Raw genomic sequence first — 20,082 nt, forward strand, 5'->3', positions numbered from 1 at the left:
GAGAGAAGTGTGGGTTCGTTTATTCAAACAACTAGTAAGCCAGGCCCTGCGCTAAGCGCTGGGATTATAGAGATGCAGGAGACCCCAGTTCTTGTTCTCAGTGAGATCACAGATCTCAGATCTCTCAAAATCACAGATACGAAGGTACAGTCGAAAAAGAAGGGGACGTGATTGTCACACTAGGTATCTAATAAAATTGTGGACGCATGATATGTAGTAGAGGTGAGATGTCACAAATGGAGACATTTTAGACACTGAGAGCTTGACACGATGCAGCCACAGTCCTGACCTTCCTTAAAGGAAGCCAGAAAAGATGAGACCTCAACCCAAAGAGGAAGAAACTTCCAGGCTGCTCCAACCCTGCAGGTTTAGATAATCATAGTGCCCACCCTGCTCCCATCCAGAAAGCCATGGGCCCCTGAGCACAGTAGGAACAGCTGAAATCCAGTGGGAGCCAGAGGCTGAGCAAGGGGTCGCATTACGAGTTGAATTCCTTCAAAGGATCTCCACCGTTGGGACTTCTGGGACTTCCCACTGGCTAAGCCAAGGAGATGAGATGAAGCGGGGCCACACCTCCTGCCCTCCGCTGCAGAAACCAGTCTTGGCACCGCAGCCGGAGGGACAGCTGGGAAAGTGCTGGCACCTGCAGCGGGGGAGCCTTCAGGAGACTCAGAGCCACTCTGGAAACTCACACCAGGCCTGAATCTCCAGGGGATCTTGCTTCCTTTCCTGCTCTCCCTCTCAGAAGTGAAAAATAACATCACAAAAATAAAAGTAGAAAGAGGAAACTAAAGTCACCCATAATCCTAACATCTAGGGACAACCACTCTGGACCTAAAGCAAATCTCTTGGCAGAATGGCTGGGATGTCCCTGCTTTATCTGCCAGGCTCGGAGAGGATTACAGGCATCATGTCAATGAACCCTCACATAACCACCCTGGAATGCAGGTTATATAATTATCCCCATTTCACACAATGAAGACACTGAGATCACCGGTCCACAAGTGAAATAACTTGTCCACAGTAGGGGACTGGGACCGGGGGAGCTGAGCCTGGAACCTGGGTCTGTGCTGATACTGAGGGGGAAGTCCCCGCCTGTGGCCCAGGTTCCCACCAGCTCCACTTGAGCGACAGCCACGGTACCTGTCTGGGCTGAGGTTCTGGCCAGTGTCAAAAGCCCGAGCCACCAGGATCATGGACTGTCTGTCACCAGCTTCAGCTGCCTTCAGTAAGTAATCAAATCCTTTAGTTCTATTCTCTTCTGTTTCCTGTCAATACAGACCAAAGAGGGGGAGAGAAACGGAAATGAGGCAGGGAGGAATGGAAGCTTAGCCCACTCTTGCTCACTGCTCTGATTCCTCCAAACAGCCACATCATCTCTTGCCTCCAATAGGGCTCCTTGCTTCCATTATTTAAAAAGTTTTTATTCTGGGGCGCCTGGGTAGCTAAGTCAGTTAAGCATCCCGACTCCTGATTTCGGCTCAGGTCATGGTTTGTGGGTTCAAGCCTCGCATCAGGCTTTGCACTGACAGTGTGTGGTGTCTGCTTGGGATTTTGTCTCTCCCTCTCTCTCTGCCCCTCCCCTGCTCACTCTCCCTCTCTCTCTCTCTCTCAGAAATAATAAATAAACATTTTTTAAAAGTTTTTATTTTTAAAAAGTTTTTTTAAACTTTTTATTTAAAAAGTTTTTAACAGCTTTATTGAGGTATGCTTCACATACCATACAATTCATCCATGTAAAGCACTCAATTCAGTGGGTTTTAGTACATTCACAGAACGTGCAACCATCCCCATTATCAATTTCAGAATATTTTCATCAGCCCAAAAAGAAACCAAAATACCATACCCTTTCACTGTCACGTCCCAGTTGCCCCATCCCACCCAGCCCTAAGTAACCATGAGCCTACCCCCTGTCTCTAGAGATTTCTCTATTCTGGACACTTTATATAAATGCAATCATATAGTACGTAGTCTACTGTGACTCGCTTAACTTCACATAAAGGTTTTAATAGGTTGGTGCTTTGTTCTTTTTATGGCAAATAATATTCCATCATATGGACAGATCACATTTTATTCATCAGTTGGTGGATGTTTGGGTTGCTTCCACCTTTTGGCTGAATAATGAATAATGCTGCTATGAACATCTGTTACAAGTTTTCACGTGGATGTATGTGTGTTTTTATTCTCTTGGGTAGATAGCTAGGAGCGGAATTGCGAGTCACATGTTAACTCCTACTTAGCCTTTGGAGGGGCTACAGTGGCTGCACCATTTCACATTCCCACCGACAGTGCACCACCTGCTTCCATTCTGCTCCCCCAACATCCATCCCATAGCAGCAGCCGGAGGGATGCTTTTAAAGACCAGGTCAGGTCACATTACTTTATCAAAGCTGCCCATGGCTTCTTATCCCCACTCAGAGACAAACCCAAAACCCTCACATCAGCCCATGAGGCCCTTCTCAACCACCAGGCTTCAAGAAGTATAGGAGGGGAGGGCACCTCGGGGGCTCAGTTGTTCAAGCATCTGCCTCTTGATCTTGGCTCAGGTCATGATCTCAGGGTTCTTGTGATCAAGCCCCACCACGGGCTCTGCACTGACAAATCCCTGTTTGGGATGCTTTCTTTCTCTCTCTGCCCCTCCCCTGCTCACGCTCTCTCTCTTTCAAAATAAATAAAAAACCAAAAAAAAAAAAGCCTGGCAGGGACCACCAGCTGTCTCCATATCCATTGTCTTCCACCATATTTTGGGCAGCACGTGGCTGACTAGCTACAGGCTACGTTTCTCAGCCTCCCCTGGAGCCAGAACTCTGTCCTAATACGAGAAGCCCCTCCGGTCACTCTCAATCACCTTGTCTGGTATTTTCTCCTCAGCACAATAGAACAATGCCTGGCATGGGAGGTGCTCAATAAAGGCTAGTTATTTTTAATTCTGTTGGAAAGATTTTTGTTAATTATGATCTGTACTATATCCTTCTCCATTTGAAAAGTTTACTCCATGAGAGCAGGAACCTAGGATGGTGCCCAGAGTGTTGGAGACTCTCAAAAAACATGTGCTAAATTCATGCATGTGTTAGTAAGAAAACAAACAAAAGTCCCAAAGGAGGGGGCAGTGGAGAAAGTGGGTGATGGGGTTTCTAGGGCACATAGCGGCTTCTCAGGGTACACACCCATCATTTCTTTTGCTAAGCCATAAGCCTGCTGGGACACAGCTTACTTCCTCCCTGCCTGCCCTGTCCTAACCGTCCACCCACACTCCTGCTAGGGAAAGCTGCCAGAGTCTATCCTCCGGAGAAAGGCCTTTGAGAGGCTTACAGGTGAGAGAGGAATCTGAAATGGCTTGTAAATCCCTTTACAAAGCTGCCAGAGTGTGGTTTGTGTAAACAGCCTGAGGTCACAAGAAGATCTCCTCCCCCCCAGTCCTGGTCCCTCACCACTCATGCCGGGCTCTGGGATTACTTTATTCAGGCCTCAAATCCTTCTGAGTGTCCTCTCTGGACACAGAGTGCCAGGCTCTGTGGCAGATGCTGGGGGAACAGGCCAAAGGCAGCAGTATGCTGGAGCCGGCTCTCCGGGCTCAGGAGAACTGACCATGAAATTATCGGGGATTTTGCAAGCCGACTGTAAAACACAGTCATTATTAAAAATTACATAAACTTACAATTAAATGAATTATATTAAAAACAAAGGCAACAAATACTCAAAACTCATGACTTTTTTTTTTTTTAAACTCATGACTTTCTACTTATTTTAACTATGATGTCCTGTTGTCCATATTCTTCAGATTATTTATGTCTATTTCTGGGTTTCTCAACCTTGCACTACTGACATTTTGGACCAAATAATTCTCTGCTGTGGGGGGCTGTCCTGTGTATGGTAGGATGTTGAACAGCATCCCTGGCCTCTATGCACTAGATGCCAGTTGCAACCCCAATATTTTGACTACCAAAAATGTCTCCAGGCATTGTCAAGGGTCCCCTGGAGAAGGAACAGCAGAATGACTGGTTGAAAACCACTGGTCTCTTGAATCTATACGACAGAAATACCGTACATTTCTTTCCAAATCCAGATTCAGTGATGATGTATTCGTGCCTTGAAAATGGCACCGTAGTCACACTTACGTCACAGAAAGTGGAAAATAGTACAGATCAGAGGGTTTTTTAAAAAAAAAAAATTGTTTTAATGTTTATTTAGTTCTTGAGAGACAGACACAGAGCATGAGAGAGAGAGGGAGACACAGAATCTGAAGCAGGCTCCAGGCTCCAAGCTGTCAGCACAGAGCCCGATGTGGGGCTTGAACTCACCAACTATGAGATCATGGCCTGAGCAGAAGTTGGATGCTCAACTGACTGAGCCACCCAGGCACCCCTCTTTTTTGTTTTTTTTAAGTAGGCTCTACGATCAACATGGGGCTTTGAATGCCCAATACAGGGCTTGAACTCATGACCCTGAAATCAAGAGTCTCATGCTCTTCTGACTGAGCCAGGCAGGCGCCCACCTACAGATCAGACTTTGATTATTCTTTTCAATGGTCTTGATGGAAAGCAAGGGATGGAGAAAACATTAATAATGCAGATTAAATTTACAAGTGTGTCACATCTGTAAACATGACATTGTGACTAGCACAGGAAATTGAAGAAACATTTTTCAGTATTTTTTTAAAGTTTATTTTGAGAGAGGGTGCGCAGGAGAGGGGCAGAGAGAGGGAGGGAGGGAGAGGGAGGGAGGGAGGGAGGGAGAGAGAGAGAGAGAGAGACAGAATCCCAAGCAGACTCCACGCTGTCAGTGCAGAGCCCAGTGTGGGGCTTGAATCCATGAACCATGAGATCATGACCTGAGCTGAAACCAAGAGTTGGACGCTTAACCAACTATCTAAACCACCCAGGTGCCCCTGTGTTTCAGTAGTTTAAAACCATTATCTGATTCAGCAAAGAAGTTGCTCACATCAGTGGCAAATGAATGAAGTTCCAGTTCTGACCATCCTGTCACCTCTGCCCCCTCTGCCTGGACAGCTCACCTCCCACACTCTGCCTGGCTCACTCCCACTCAGCTTTTAGGCCTAACTCAGAGGTCACCTCATTCATCCGTCCCACAAATGTACACTGAATATGTACTGGGCATCGGGCTCTGTTCTCACCACCAAGGATACAGATGGAACCCACCATCAGGCGTTTCACCGACCCCGTGAAACCCACTCGGGGCCCTTCCCATCTGCTTCCACCACTACTTTCTGTTTTTCCCATCATGCCATGTCATAATCGCCTGGAATCATGACTGTCACCTTGCACTCGTTCCCCAGTGGCACATCCCAGTCCTACCAGTTTCAGCTAACCTGCAAGTGCCTGGCCCCACACTGGGGCTCAGAAGTTTCCGGGGCATGCACAAACCTGCAGGATGGAGAGGACGATGACTGAGCACCCCCTCCCACCCATGACTGGGTCCCTGCCGCCCCTCACCTTCAGAGAGACGTCGGCCAGGATGTGGTGGGGCAGCTGTGAGCACATGAGCCCCAGGGCCACGATGGCCTCCAGCTCGCCCAGGTCGGCCGCGTGCTCCAGATGGAAGATGGCCGACTCGCGGTCCCAGTCCTCGTCCTTCTCGCAGAAGCGCCCGCCCTCGTGGTAGCGCACCATGGCCAGATGGACCTACCACACAGACTTGGCAGTTGGCCCAGCTGCCTGGGCAGAAGCACCCAGGGCCGCCCAGCCAGCCTGCGGGAGGAAGCGATTAGCGGAGCAGAGGCGTGAGCTGGGCTCTGGGTCAGCGGAAAAAGGGCTCTGAAGCGGGCATCACCGTACCTTCCCCAGAATGGACTTCCCGATTTTTTTTTCAAGGTCCAGAGCGTTAAGCCTTTGTACTTCCAGGGCCACGGCGGAAGGTCTGGGCAGGTGGAGGCGGGAGGGGTTGAGGAGATTCCACTTGTCCACGCACACCTGAAAGAGGGAACCGGGCATGGAAGTTTACAGGCCAGGGAATGAGGGGCTGGGGACGCAGGCCCCACCACCAGCCGTCAGTTGCTCCTACCGCGTGAGCCTGGCTGGCAAGATGCAGGGGGCGAACCCTTAAGGTATCAAATTTTCTTGGACAAACACGGCTCCATTTCTAATCCCTCAAATCCTGCCAATTTACGGGCGCTGAGGGAATATTATAGCACGAGGACACAAAGGCCAGTGGAATGGACTGCAGCAGTTCAAAGTGTTTCCCACTCGTTTATCAAGCAGGATTTGGTTGGGGAGGTTGGACCGTAAGCTGCCTCCTTGGCCAGTGACCCACATGATGGGCCAGAAAAGTCTGACTCGAGACCCTGCAGCAAATCCACTTCGCTTTCCTCTGTGCATCCACAGGAAGCTTCGGGGAATAGGTTTGGAAAACACATCATGCTCCAGCTACAGACACCCTCTTCCAAAGGTCCCTGCAGGACCGAGCCAGGCAGCTGCGTGTATATATGTGCGCTAAGCATCCTGCAATGCACAGGGCACCCCCCACGACAAAGAAGGGCCCAGCCCAGAATGTCAGAATGTCAATGGCACCACAGTTAAACCACCCTGCTCTACACTGTGTTGAGACCTTGCACCATCGGTAAACACCACGTGGTAAATGCTCTGTGTTCTGGACGGAGCAAGAGTCAAGCCTGCTGAGGCAACTGGGAAAGGCTCCCACAGGAGGTGCCACAGGGGGCCAGTCTGGGGGAGCAGATGGGCTTTGAGGAGATGTGACCACAGTAGGAGGAAGGACCTGGCAAGTGGGAGACTCACAAAGACTAGAGGGTGAGAGGTTCAACGTGTGTTTCTGGTTCAGCTAGGGAAGGGTTCCCAAGGATTGGTCTTCCCACATCTGCCGGATGATAATGAGCTTCTAAGATGCTTGTTAGAAACACTTGTTGGGTGACCTGGGGAAAGCTGCTTAAGAGCCCCGTTTTCTCGTATGTAAAATGGGGATGAATAACATTAGCCTGTCTCACTGGGTGGTTGATAAGTAAATGAATGAATTCTCTGAGGCCCTTATACACAGGCATTACTTTACCATGTGAGCCGTGGCCCTTATAGCGCCCCCTCCAGGGTGGGCTATCCTACTTGTGTCTATGCCTCTCCGCAGATCCCCCAGTGTCCCGCCCAGTCCAGGGGCTCAAAAGTATTTGCCAAGGGGACTGGCTCCTTTGCACAATCTTCCTTCAGCTGATGTGTGAGGCGCCTGGGCAGGCAGCAGTGACACCAGGGAGGAGAAACAGGGGCTGGAAAAGGCAAGCACGTGGTCATGACAAGTCTGCCTCAGGGAGCATTACCCGTCCGGAGCTGCCCAGGCTGTCTTCGTCAGACTCGTACCTCCGGTTACCGTTTGAGTGGCCCTGAGGGAGGTGAAGGGTAGAGTGAGCCAAAGAGCAGTTCCCAAGAACTGGTCCTGCTCTCCTCCCCAGGGGACCCTCTTCCAGGGGACTCTCCTCCTAGGGGACAGGCTCAGCCCCCTCCAGGAGACCCTGCTCCCAAGGGACAGGCCTGGCCTCTAGGAGGGGCAGCTGGAACTCATGTGCCAAGAAGAGAGAATGCTGGGTAACAGGCAGGACCAATGTGCTGGTGTGCCCACAGCCTTCCTCTCACCCTCCCTGTGTGCACAGATGGAAATGACTCAAAGGCACAGGATCGTGGCAGGTAAGTACCAAGAAAACCTCCTTCCCCTTACCAAAGCTCCCATAATAGGTCTTTATTCGCAGTAACAAAGCTGAGACCAAAGGGCTCTCAGCAAGACTGGTTTGGATGCTCAGATTCAACTCTGGCACATGGGAAAACCTCTAAGTGGCAGACACTGCCTGAGCCACCCGCACCAGTGTCCTCCAGCGCACTCCCCAGGATGGCCAGAACACCACGCATTGAACGGCGTCCTTCCGCCCACACCATTCCAGCCTATTACCCAGCACCCTAGATTCCAGTTTCCTCATAAGAGTTGTCCGCCATTTTCAGTCTTATGTAATCGCCCATACTTGTCCCTTTACTAAACTTTCTGGTCCCCGTAACCCTGTTTTATCTTCTGCCCTGCCTTTATTTTTATCTGAAATGATCTTGGGTATCAATTTACCTATTATGTTCTCACAACGCACTCACATTCCTCCCCACCCTTCCGTCCCCCTGGACAATGAGGCAACAGAACACTCTGGTCTCATTTCCCTGGGGGGGATTTCCTTACATGTTCTCGGGGCTCTGGGTCATCCAGCTCACCCCGCTTCTCACTGGGGTATCCGCTGTCCCCACTGTTCTCAGAGTCCTGTGGAGAGAAGATGGCCCTAGGGTCTCAGTGGTCCTCTGAGTGGTGGTTACTCCTGGACACTCAGCCATTTGCTATCTCTCCTTTGTCCTATCACTTCAAGTAACATCCCCTTCCCTCTGTATTGCCGATTGGGTGACAAGGAAACCGTACAAAGTAGTGGCGAAGACCTTGGGCTCTGAAGCCAGACTGCCTGGGCTCAAGTCTAAGCTTTGTGACTTGCCAGCTGGGACCCCGGACAGCGATTTCCTTATCCATGAGGATTCATGATAGGGCCTACAATGAAGGGCTATGAGCAAGAAGTGAGGTGTTACTCACGGAGAGTATGGACCACAGGAAGACCAATCTATTATTAAGAGGGGCTCGGGGCGCCTGGGTGGCTCAGTCGGTTGAGTGTCCAACCTTGGCTCAGGTCATGATCTCATGGTCTGTGAGTTCGAGCCCCACATCGGGCTCTGTGCTGATAGCTTGGAGCCTGGAGCCTGCTTCAGATTCTGTCTCTCTTTCTCTGACCCTCCCCCGATCATGCTCTGTCTCTGTCTCAAAAATAAATAAACATTAAAAAAAAATTTTTTTTTTAAAAAGAGGGGCTCACAGGCAGAAAAACAAAGGCTGGTTTATGACGTATGACCCATGGACACAAATGTAGCACTGAGTGCAGTATTTACTACAATGGAGCCCTCTGCCAAAACTGGGGCACATTTTTTATTCTTCTGGACAATTCGGAATCTCTAACTTCAGTCATTTGTCTACCAGTGTTCAGTTCTGGCCATCTCTGCATGTCACCTGCATCACTATTCGGCTCACACTTTTGTTTCTTTCTTTGTTCTACTAATTAGTATTTCAAACATACCTCTAAGAACAGAGAATAATAAAATGAACTCCTATGCACCTGTCACCTGGCTTTGTCTGCTCTTAGCATTAGGTCTTAGTTATTTCAGATCTTTTAATTTTTTTTAATTTAAAAATTTAATTTTAGAAAGAGAGAGAGTTGGGGAGAGGGGCAGATGGGGAGAGAAAGAGAACCTTAAGCAGGCTTCACACTCCGTGCAGAGTGCCACACGGGGCTTTGATCCCACAACCCTGGGATCATGACCTGAGCCAAAATCAAGAGTCAGACCCTCAATGGACTGAGCCACCCAGGTGTGCCTGGATCTTTTATTTTATTTTTTTAAGTTTTTTTTTTTTTTTAATTTATTTTTGAGAGACAGAGAGTGAGCAGGGGAGGGGCACAGAGAGAGGGAGACACAGAATCCAAAGCAGGCTCCAGGCTCTGAGCGGTCAGCACAGAGCCTGACGCGGGGCTCAAACTCACGGACCGTGAGATATGACCTGAGCCGAAGTTGGATGCTTAACCGACAGAGCCACCCAGGCGCCCTGAAATTCTAAAATGTATTCTAATTCCAGAATGAAATCTATTATAAATGGAATCAAAAATAATATCTACCTCACGGGTTGTTGAGGCATAGAGTGTCTATCAAACTCTTGAAACAGTCTTACGCTTATTTTTTTCCTTCCACTCAAAAACTCTGAAAAGCAGTCAAGAGTGAACTTTAACCTTTGGAGCAATCCCAGGGTGCGAGTTAAAGTGCACCTGAGGTCTAGGCACAGGTGACACCTCTCAAAGTCTGTTTTTAAAATTCCCGTGAGTTTTTACTTTGACACTGTAATATGTCTGCCTGAATGCAAATGCAGTGCCTTCAGCTTCTGCAGAGTCACCCAGAAGCTGTTGGAAACCTGTCCTGTTTATCCAACCTGAGGGCATCACGCTGGATTGTGCTATAAGTCACTCGTCTGAAACCCAGGACAGCTCCCTCCCCCCAGGACAGCTGTCCACACACATGTGGCCAAACCACACCAGGGCTGAGCTTGCTCAGCATTTATCAGAAGGTTGCATTGTTGCTAATTTGGATTTCCTCTTCTGCTACCATCTCCGGGAACTGCAATGGATCCAGCTCTTCTCAGAGGGCACCACTGCCCTGGGCAGGAGGCTGAGAGTCATCCGCACTTCCCTGTGGCCCCTGGCAGTGCCCAGAGCAGACCGGGAGATCCCTCTCCAACTTACCCGGTGATTGTCCAGATGGTCATGGTCTCGGGGTACCATGTTGTCAAGGTCACTGAACACGGGCCAATCTGGGCAGGAGAAAACAGAGATAACGCACTGGCTCTACCATTAAAACTGTCTGAAAGACTGACTACAATCTAGGACTGAACGCACCTGTCACCAGGCCTTTTTAAAAATTTTTTTGCAAATGGTGCAAAAACGGGAGAAGAAAGCTGTCAGTACCTGGAGGGCTACAGTTCTTCCTCAAGAACTTATTCAGTCTGCCACTTGCTGGCTGTGGGGTCCTAAGCATGTAGCTTCACCCCCGTGCCTCCTCAAGGCTGTAATGCAAATAACTTGTGCAACGTGCTTAGAGGCACACGTGCCTGGGCCACAGTTGGCCTTCAGTGAGGTGCAGGTGTGAAAGAAGAATGGCCATTTGTATATCTGGGGCTCAATGAGTAGCTACAAGTTAGAGAAGCCTCAGATGGCTTAACAACCAACCACCTCCTTCCTGGTGGTTCCCAGTCTCTGTCTCCTCCCCTGAGCTTCCACAGCCAAATCCAGCTTGTTGCCATCTTTATATGGTTTTTAAGAATGGTTTTTCCATTTAAAATGGTTAGAAAAATTAAAAGAATAGTAATTTATGTGAAAAGTACATGAAATAGAAAATTTAATGTCTTTCTTGGAACACAGTTACACCTACTCATTTACATACTGTCGATGGCCACATTCACGCTGCTAATGCAGAAGCCATAGGTCCCCAAAGTCTAAAATATTTACTCTCTGGCCTTCTAAGGAGAGCCTGTCAACTCCTGCTTCAAACTATACCCAAGGTCTTCTAGTGGAAATGTCTAAAAGGCTTGACATTGGACACTAAAATCTTCCTCTTCTGTTCCTCTATAGCGTCCCCCAGCTGAATAAATGGCCACCCCACCCTTAGAGTTTTTCAGATCAAAACCCTGGAGTCAGCCGTGCCTCCCCTCCGCTTTATCAGCAAACTCTATCACTTTAACTTTGAGGATAATGATTCCGTTTTCCTCCTCTGATCTATTCATAGGTCGTTCAGATTTCCTAATATTGAACAACTCTCAGATGCTTGCAAAAACACTATCTGATTAATGACGGACTATTCTTTCAAAGACACCACCAGTTTTTGTTAATACCTTATTTAGAATTTCTGTATTGCATCTTTATAAGTGGGGTTGGAATGCAGTTTTCTTTTTTTGCTGTTTTGTGAAATTTTGGTGTAAAGGTTTTGCTAGTTTCATGAAACACACTGAAAAAAATGTTATCTAAAACAGGGTCTGTTTTTGAAGCATTCGGAAGACTTGGGTCTTGAAAACTTATTAAACAAACTCACTCATACAACCATCTGGGCCATGAATCTTTTTGACTAGCATATCTGATTTCCTAACATAAGCGAAAGCCAGTTTAGTTGTGTTCTTTCTGGTGCCTGTCCCCTCCAATCACAACTACCAGGGACCAAAAACGTCACTCACGGAGGTGGTCCAGTTTCTGGCTGTGTGGTGTGGCCGAAGACGGGGAAGAAGGGAGAGAGTCAAAGGTCACGTCACTCATGTTCTCATCTCCAGAGTTTTCTGAAAGGCGAAGGAGCAGGGGGGGGCGACTCCCAGAGAGGGTCCTTACTCGGGGGCTCCCACACTTCTCCTCTGTCCCCCTCAGGATGGTCTTGGCTGATTGCTGGAGAATTAACAGACACCCATGTCACACAGGAACCCTCTGGGGAGAGAAGGGCTCTTCCGGGAGCGTGCTCTTTACCCAAACCCTGAGGCCCTTTCAGTCAACGGCCCCCACACATGCCTGTTTAGGGACTGGCAGGAAATCTAAAAATAACCAGCGGGGGATTAACCCAAAGGCTTCTAAGAAGGGGCATCTGGTGCAGGAGCTCAAAGCCAGCCAGCAATCCCAAAGTGTTAACCACACTCTACAGCCCTGAGCTGGGGCATACCTGCGGCCACACATCCAGAATCCCAAGCTGGTCTGTCCTGACAATCTCTTACATCTGGTCACGGTAAAAGCGGGGGGCCTATCCTGGACACAGCAAGGTGCCCAAAGAGCCAGGTCCAGGTCTAGTCCAGCCATTTATCAACATGCCACACAAATACATGTACCACACACCTCCCTCACTATCTCTACACACTTGGGCTCTTCACTCTGGTCAAAATAGGTCCAATCAAGCAGACCCCAGGTACTGGGTTAGCGGGGACACTCGGAAGGGCTTTGTGCACTGATCCTGGGAGGAATGAGGGCCACGGATGGGGCTGAGATCCTTCTGGCCCTGAAACTCTTCAAGTAAGCATTGCAGGGCCTGGACCGCCATCACAGAGAAGCGCGGCTCACTGCCTGGCAGAAGAAGGGCCCGGTCCCCCTGAGCAGGCTCTCATTGGGCACCCACCAGCAGCTTGGTGTTCTGATTCACAGTGTCCCTCTCTCTTGGGGAGAGGTCAAAGGCAGCGAGGCCCATGCTCTTGCAAATCCGGTTGCAGGCATGAGAGTAGAAGAAGAGCGCCATCCCCCGGACACCTGCGGGCAGAGCAGGGGAGTCTGGAGCAGTGCCTTGCTTTGTGACAGGGACGGGGCAGTGCTGGGCACCAAAACCACGGAAAGGGCAGGCACTAAAGTGGCAGGGCTCAGGCGTCCCAAGCTTCCACCCCCACCATCTTGGAAAGGCCGATCTACCACCTCAGCCAGTTTCCTCGTGTGCAGGGAGAGCTGAGAGATGTGGGGGCACAGGGAGTGTGGTCTCCGTGGAAACGGGCTGGCTTTCCCCACCTACCTAGGTTGCCATCTCCAAAGTCAGTGCCTTTCTCGGTGTGGATCTGCGGGTCGGTGTAGAGGTCGCCCACACCCTGGATGTCCACCACAATCAGCTGATGCCCGGAACGCTCAAATGTGAAGTGGCTGAAGGCCTGGGGGTCGGGTGCGGGGGAGACAGGAAGACTAAGGTGACCAACCACAAGAGACCAGGCTGTGGACTACGCATACACACGTCAGCCACACACTGCGGGGCTGCAACACCTCAGCTCTGCCCATGGTGGGGCCTTTCTCTGCAAGAAGAGGTTGCATATGGGGTGCCTGGGTGGCTCAGTCGGTTAAGCGTCTGACTTCGGCTTAGGTCATGATCTCACAGTTCATGGTTGAGCCCCACGTTAGGCTCTGTGCTGACAGCTCAGAGCCTGGAGCCTGCTTCGGATTCTGTGTCTCCCTCCCTCTCTGCCCACCCCCTGCTCATGCTCTTTCTCTCTCTCAAAAAATAAATAATAAACATTAAAAAAAAGAAGAAGAAGAAGAAGAGGTTGCATAGAGGAAGAGATAAAGGAGGAGCCCTGTTTAATTCTGCAGGGACAGAAGCTGGCTGGCATGTCTCGTTACAGAATCGACTTCGGGGCACTCTGGGAGGCTTGAGGGCCCCCTCGGGGTGAGACCTCATGCCCACAGGGACCCGCCCCTCCAGGGGCCTCACCTGTGGCGTCAGGCGCATGTTGTCATCACGCACAAAGCCCGAGTTGGAGTTGTACTTGATGTACTTGCCCTCGATATAGTGCTCCAGGTGGAAGAGAGGCTTGCCCGGTCTGTCCTTCAGCTCCACCACGCACATCTGCATGATGTCCACCTGGTGGGAGGGGAGCAGCTCAGGCAGGAGCCAGATGGCAAGTGCCTCCGACACAGAATGCTTGGGAGGGGCCGCCTGCCTGGGCTCCAATCCTGGCTCCATCAGTCAGCAGCTCTCTGCAGGCCAAGTGTCCCCAGAATCCACTGTCCCCTTTTCTTTTGAGAATGAAAACCCCTGTGATGGCTTAACTGCGTCTCCCCCAAATTCATATGTTCAAGTCCTAACCCTCAAAGGTGATGCTATTCGGCAGGGCCCTTGGGAGGGGATCAGGTCATGAGTGAGAACCCTTCATGAACGGGACTGGTGTCCCGATAAAAGTGACCACAGGGCTCCTTCGCTACTTCCGCCATGTGAGGCCACAACAAGAAGGCACCGGCTATGAACCAGGAGAGGACTTCACCAGAATGTGACCAGGCTGGCACCTTGGTTTTGGACTTCCCAGCCTCCAAAATTGTAAGCAATAAATTTCTGTCATTTGTAAGTTGCCCAGTCCGGGGAAGCCTGGGCGGCTCAGTCAGTCGAGCAACCTCAGTCAGTTTCAGCTCAGGTCATGATCTCGAGGTTTGTGGGATCAAGCCCCATGTCTGGCTCCAAGCTGGCAGTGTGGAGCCTACTTAAGATTCTCTTTCTCCCTCTCTCTCTGCTCCTCCCCCCGCTCATGCTCTCTCAAAATAAATAAACTTAAAATAAAAAAGTTCTGTTAGAGCAGCACAAAGGGACTAAGACAGCCCCCAACTGAGTTCCAACACAATGCACAGCCGTCCAGGAGGAATGACATCACTTGGCTTCCCTTGCAGCTAGGTGTGGCCATGTGACCAAGCTCATCCAATGGGAATTGAGCAGTAGTGATGATGTAACCCCAGCCTGTCCCTCCTCCTCTGGCCTTCCTGAGGCTACAGAGTGGACATCTCCCAGTGAGGCCGACCTGGCCATGTGCTCCAGGGCCACACCCTGGGGTAAGGCAGAAAAACAAGACAGAAGGAACCAGGCTTCTGGATGACTTAAAGAAGTGAGGCAACAGCCCACCCTGAGCCCCCCACCAAAATGGGACCATCAGATGAGAAAGAAACCATTTTGCCTTACTACACATTTGTGGGTCTGTATGCTAAGCAACTAAGCAGGTGTCTCACACTAATACTGTGAACATGGGCAAGTCAGTTCATCAACTCCGTTTTCTCACCTGTGGAATGGGATCTCACACGTAGCGTGAGAATGAAATCTGCTGATATGTGAAAGAGTCTGTCAACGTTTGCTGATGTTATCATTACCAGTAGACATAACTCTAGAGCGATAAACACCAAACTATACCCAGTGGTTCTCTCCTTGCAATGGGGAATTATACACATTCCTTGCCGAATTTCTTTTAACAAGCACATGTCTAATATTGGGAAGGAAACGTGTAAGTCTTGTGAATTGTTTATAAAGTGAGGTTGGTAAGACCTGAGACACTGACTCCCCATGGCTCCCCATCCCCCACAATGACACCCACCGTAGAAGGATCCAGGTCTGGGTTTCCCAAGGAAACAACCATCCAAGGAACCGTTTGGCTGAGTCGCTAGACAGGCAGACAACAGCTGCAGAGGCTGAAGAGGCCCTGAGCTGAGTGTTGCCCTAAACTTGGCCTCAGTTCTGAGAACCAGCTGAAAGGGAAGGAGCAGATAGTTCTCAGAGGTTCTCACCCCAAATGCTGGCTCCATCCCTACAAGGAAGTCTATGGCAAGGCCACCTGCTTGGCCAGTGGGCTCACTACAGGGATGTGGCCGGGAGGGAACAGCCTGTTCCTTCTCAAACAACTACATCCTTCTCCCTTATCATTTCAAACAACCACATTGTTTAGTGACCCCCTAGGGACTGTGATACAGAGTAAATAAGACAGGTAACATCCATGTCCTTGGGGGAGAGAGGCAACCAAAATATTAACTACAGAAACAAGACTCTTTCAGATGGCGCCAACTGCTCCCAATAAAAGGAACCAAAACAAACAGAATGATGTGACAGAGGAAGACAGCAGAGGAAGGGCTACTTCATTCAGGATGTCCTGGGGCAGCCTCACTGAGCAGGTGACATATGAGCTGAGACTTGAACTAGAAGGAGCTCATCATGCAAGGATGGAGGGGTGGGGGATACAATGATGCAGGCCGGGGGCACAGTCAGGGCAAAGGTCCTGAGGCAGGAACAAGCTTAGGAAGGAAGAGAAAGGAGGCCAGGATGGCATGCAGTGAGGTGGTCACAGCCCCCGTGGGTGGGGACTGTGGTTTCTTGTGTTTACCCCAAGTGCGCTTAATCAAGGGCCCTGCAAACAGCAATAAATTCAATAAATTCTGCTGGATTCTTGGAAGTGCAGCTCTCCCAAAGCTCCCAGGAGATAGTGTCCTGTGTCTAGCAGGTGTTCAAACAACGGGAGAGCTGAGCTGCGAATTAGGCAGGGCAGAGGCACGGAGCGCTATTTCCTCAAATGCCCATAGGCAACAGGAAATTCTGCTAGGCCTGGGGTCAGTAAACACCCTGGGGGCTCCAGTGAAGGAGCCAAATGGGCAGGGGCTTGGAAAGCCTGAATTTGAGCCCTGGCTCCATTCCTGACCATTTGCACAGGTCACTTAATCTCTTTGAGCCTGGGGCTCCCCAGAGGCAGACATGCTATCCATTGTCCCCTCCTTCTACTTTTTCTTAGGAGCCACCAGCCTCAGTCTACATAGTCTAGGGGAAGGACCCACACTGCTGCCTCTATGGATGAGCACATGGCTCATGCCTCCCCAATCTGCATATTCCCTCCCCTGACCATTATGACTGGCTCAGCAATAGGCACCTGACCTAATCAGAGCCAATGAAACCCAGTTCTGAGACTTAGTGGAACTTCTGCAAAAACAAGTGTTGTCATATCCCACCAAGGTTTCTGAGAAGACAGAAAGTGAGCCTGCAGCTGCTAGTGGCCGACACATCACTACAAACAGAAGCTGCCTGTGAGTGATGTCACACGGAAGAACACCACGGCTAGAGATAGGGGAGATTCTCAACATCCTATTGGGTCCTGGATCCAGCCACACCTGTGGCCAGCCCTATTTCTCAGTTACATAAAGCCAAAACTTCCTTTTTTGGATTAAACCCATTTGAGTGGGTTTCTAACACATGCAAACAAAAATCCTGACTAACAGATCCCATTTGTAAATGGGATAAAAGCATTTTAATCTCAAATAACCTCCATGCTCTGGTTTTAGGAACAAATGAGTCTGCATACAGTGTACTTGGCCCAGCATGCTCAATAAATGATGATCATTATTAACTACTGTTAAAACCATAAAGGGAGGGGCACCTGGATGGCTCAGTCGGTTGAGCCTCTGACTTCAGCTCAGGTCATGATCTCACGGTTCGTGAGTTTAAGCCCCACGGTGGGCTCTGCACTGACAGCTCAGAGCCTGCCTCGGATTTTGTGTCTCCCTCTCTCTCTCTCTGTCCCTACTCATGCTGTCTCTCTCTCTCTCTCTCTCAAAAATAAATAAACATTAAAAAAAATTTTTTTAAACAAAACAACACCACCAAAACCATGAAGGGAACCTGTGACTGGTACCACTGTTGCCCTGGTCTCCAGTCACTGTCTCCGGCTGCCTTGTGTGGGAAGGTGGCAGGTAGGGCTGTCACATACCTGCTTGGGGGGCTTGTGCCGATTATACTCCTCTCCCCAGAGCTTGGCCTCCATCTGTAGACGCACATCCTCGAAGTACACGTCCCTGTCCACAGATTCGATGTAGCGCTTTGCCACGTAGTTGGAGGCCCCCTTCCACTGCTGGGTGTGCAGGAAGTTGGAGAGCTTCTTCCTGGGAGGAGAGGCAGCAGAGGACCCACCTGGGCACCTGGGTTCACCAGGGACCCAGCCTGACTCACAGCACCCTTCAAAGAGCTGGGAAGGGGACCAAGGGACATTGTTAAAGGTCTCTTATCCCACATCTTTTGGCCTCCAAACACCAGAGCAGAGGTTAGTGGGGTATTCCATGTCCTCCCCGAGACCATCCCCATAGCCAGGCCCATCATGTGGTCCAAGGGAGAGCAGAGAGGCTTGGCCTATAAAAAGCACAGGCCACTGTCTCAGTTTCTCAGCCAGAACTGTTGCATTGCCCCTGCTCTTGGGAGCCTGAGGGAATTCGGGCAGGGCCCCAAGAACCAGGCTGAGTCACTTACGTCCTGAAGCACTCCCTCATGGCTCCTCGGCCGAAGGGCTGAAAGACACCACACAGAGGGTTATCAGTCCCCATGCCCCACCCAGAAGCAATCCTGAGTCAGGAAGAGATTTTCCCCGTGGACATCACCCACCAAATGAATGCCTGGAGCTCATCTCAATCCTAAAATCCCTGGGCCCTCCCTCCTTCACCCCAGCACTAACGCCCAACTGAACTTTCAGCCTGGAGGCTTCGGGGGTGACAAGGCCACCCTCCTCCTACCCTCAATGAGGGGAAGAACCCCCAGGGGGTGAAGACGTTACGCGGGGGACAATGCACGTTAAAGAATTTTTTGCAGCCCTGCTTTTCTGTTTTCTGTACCAGGAAATGAGTGGAAACAACCTAAATGTCCATTAACAGTGTAATGGATAAACCCATCAGGTCTACCCTACTTGATGGAATACTACAGGCGACAAGAATGAATATATTCTATTGTTCTCTTCTACTATTCTATGAAACATAGAGCTGGCCAAAACATGTACGAACATCACAGATGAAATGCTGAGCAGAAGAAGCCACATTCAAAAGAATACACCCTGCGTGGCTCCATTTATAGGAAATACACAAATACGTGAAACGAATCCAGGGAGATAGGTTCGGGATTCGTGCTCACCGTTGGGGTAAAGGAGTAGTGACTGGGGTGCAGGTGGGTTTCAGGGGGCTGCTCGTTATGTGCTGTGTTCACTTTGTGAAACTCATCAAGCCTTACCCTTTCCTGAGTGTGTAATACACTAAAAACAGTTTTGCAAAACCATCCTCCCCCTGACAATGGAGGAAATGCTCTATTTTCTAGTCTATTCCTTTTTTTTTTTTCCCCCCCCCCCCCCGAAAAGGATGATTGCAAGCCACTTTTTACAGCTTAGGTTTAGGTGGTGGCCTGTAATTTCTGAAAACTGACATACACATCTACAGTCAACTGATTTTCGACAAGAGTGCCAAGGATCGTCTTTTGATATATGATCAATATATAAAATGTCCAGAATAGGTTAATTCTACAGAGATGAGAGCAGATTAGTGGTTGCCCAGGGCTGGGGGAGCTGAAGGGATAGGGGGCTGGCTGCTGTTGGGTAAGCACAGGGTTTCTTTTAGAGATGGTGAAAGGTTCTGGAATCGATCGTGGTGATGGCTGGATAACTCTGTGACTATATTATATAAACCACTGAACCATACACTTTAAAGTGGGTATGCAGCATAGTGTGTGAATTCTATCTCAATAAAACTGTTATAAAAAATGAAATAAGTACACAACAATATAAAGAATGCCCCGAAGTAAAAACAATAGTGAGAGTAAAGGGGAGGGAACAGGGACAGAAGTCCGCTCACGAAGAATCCCCACTCAACCCTGTCGTCACTGGGATGGGGACGGCTCACCTGAGATGCCATCTTGATCAGAACTTCATCTTGTAGCCACTCCCCAGTGACAGCATTGTACCTGCAGAGAGAGCCACCCCAGGGCACAGTGTTTGTCACATGATCCTATTACTGGTCTTGGGATCAAGACCACTTAACCCATAGGCCCAGCTGACCTCCTAGGTCGGGTCTGTGGACGCCCTCCCTTTGGCCTCCCTGTGGCCCTCCTTCCCTTTTCTCTCCAATGTGTTGCTGGGCACTTTTTGTGCTGTGGGTGGGCTCGTTCCCCATCTGGCTCCCCTGCTGGACTGTAACTCCCCAAAGGCAGGTCCATGTCCATTTTCTTTACTGCAGGGCCTGGTGCAGGTGGAGCCTTAATAAATGCATGTTGGATGAACTGACAGAAAAAAATAAATATCCTTGTTTTAGCCCGTCTACACAACAAATGGCGTGTTCCAGGACAGGAAGTGCCCTTGATCTTGATGACACTTGTGTGAGGCTCAGCCAGGTAGCTGGGCCTGTGTCCTGGTATAGGCAGGGGTGTGTGTGTGTGTGTGTGTGTGTGTGTGTGTGTGTGTGTGTGTGTG

At 49.8% G+C, this 20,082-nt stretch overlaps 1 protein-coding gene across 1 annotated transcript in view; it reads right to left on the bottom strand.

The window, feature by feature from the left end:
* Positions 1 to 20,082, bottom strand: part of EEF2K (eukaryotic elongation factor 2 kinase) — a 62,576-nt gene that overhangs the window by 7,856 nt on the left and 34,638 nt on the right. Inside the window, exons 4-16 of the mRNA XM_040458798.1 lie at positions 19,517 to 19,577; positions 18,108 to 18,145; positions 17,575 to 17,746; positions 13,785 to 13,934; positions 13,098 to 13,230; positions 12,717 to 12,844; positions 11,800 to 12,001; positions 10,319 to 10,386; positions 8,176 to 8,253; positions 7,280 to 7,342; positions 5,796 to 5,930; positions 5,454 to 5,642; positions 1,144 to 1,268 (exon numbers count right to left, since the gene is read on the bottom strand). Of these exons, the coding sequence (XP_040314732.1) occupies positions 1,144 to 1,268; positions 5,454 to 5,642; positions 5,796 to 5,930; positions 7,280 to 7,342; positions 8,176 to 8,253; positions 10,319 to 10,386; positions 11,800 to 12,001; positions 12,717 to 12,844; positions 13,098 to 13,230; positions 13,785 to 13,934; positions 17,575 to 17,746; positions 18,108 to 18,145; positions 19,517 to 19,577 (1,542 nt within the window). The remainder of the gene's footprint in view (positions 1 to 1,143; positions 1,269 to 5,453; positions 5,643 to 5,795; positions 5,931 to 7,279; positions 7,343 to 8,175; positions 8,254 to 10,318; positions 10,387 to 11,799; positions 12,002 to 12,716; positions 12,845 to 13,097; positions 13,231 to 13,784; positions 13,935 to 17,574; positions 17,747 to 18,107; positions 18,146 to 19,516; positions 19,578 to 20,082) is intronic.

This window comes from Herpailurus yagouaroundi, unplaced genomic scaffold (assembly GCF_014898765.1).
Source record: "Herpailurus yagouaroundi ecotype Mexico unplaced genomic scaffold, PumYag 222, whole genome shotgun sequence".
NCBI classification, from domain to species: domain Eukaryota; kingdom Metazoa; phylum Chordata; class Mammalia; order Carnivora; family Felidae; genus Herpailurus; species Herpailurus yagouaroundi.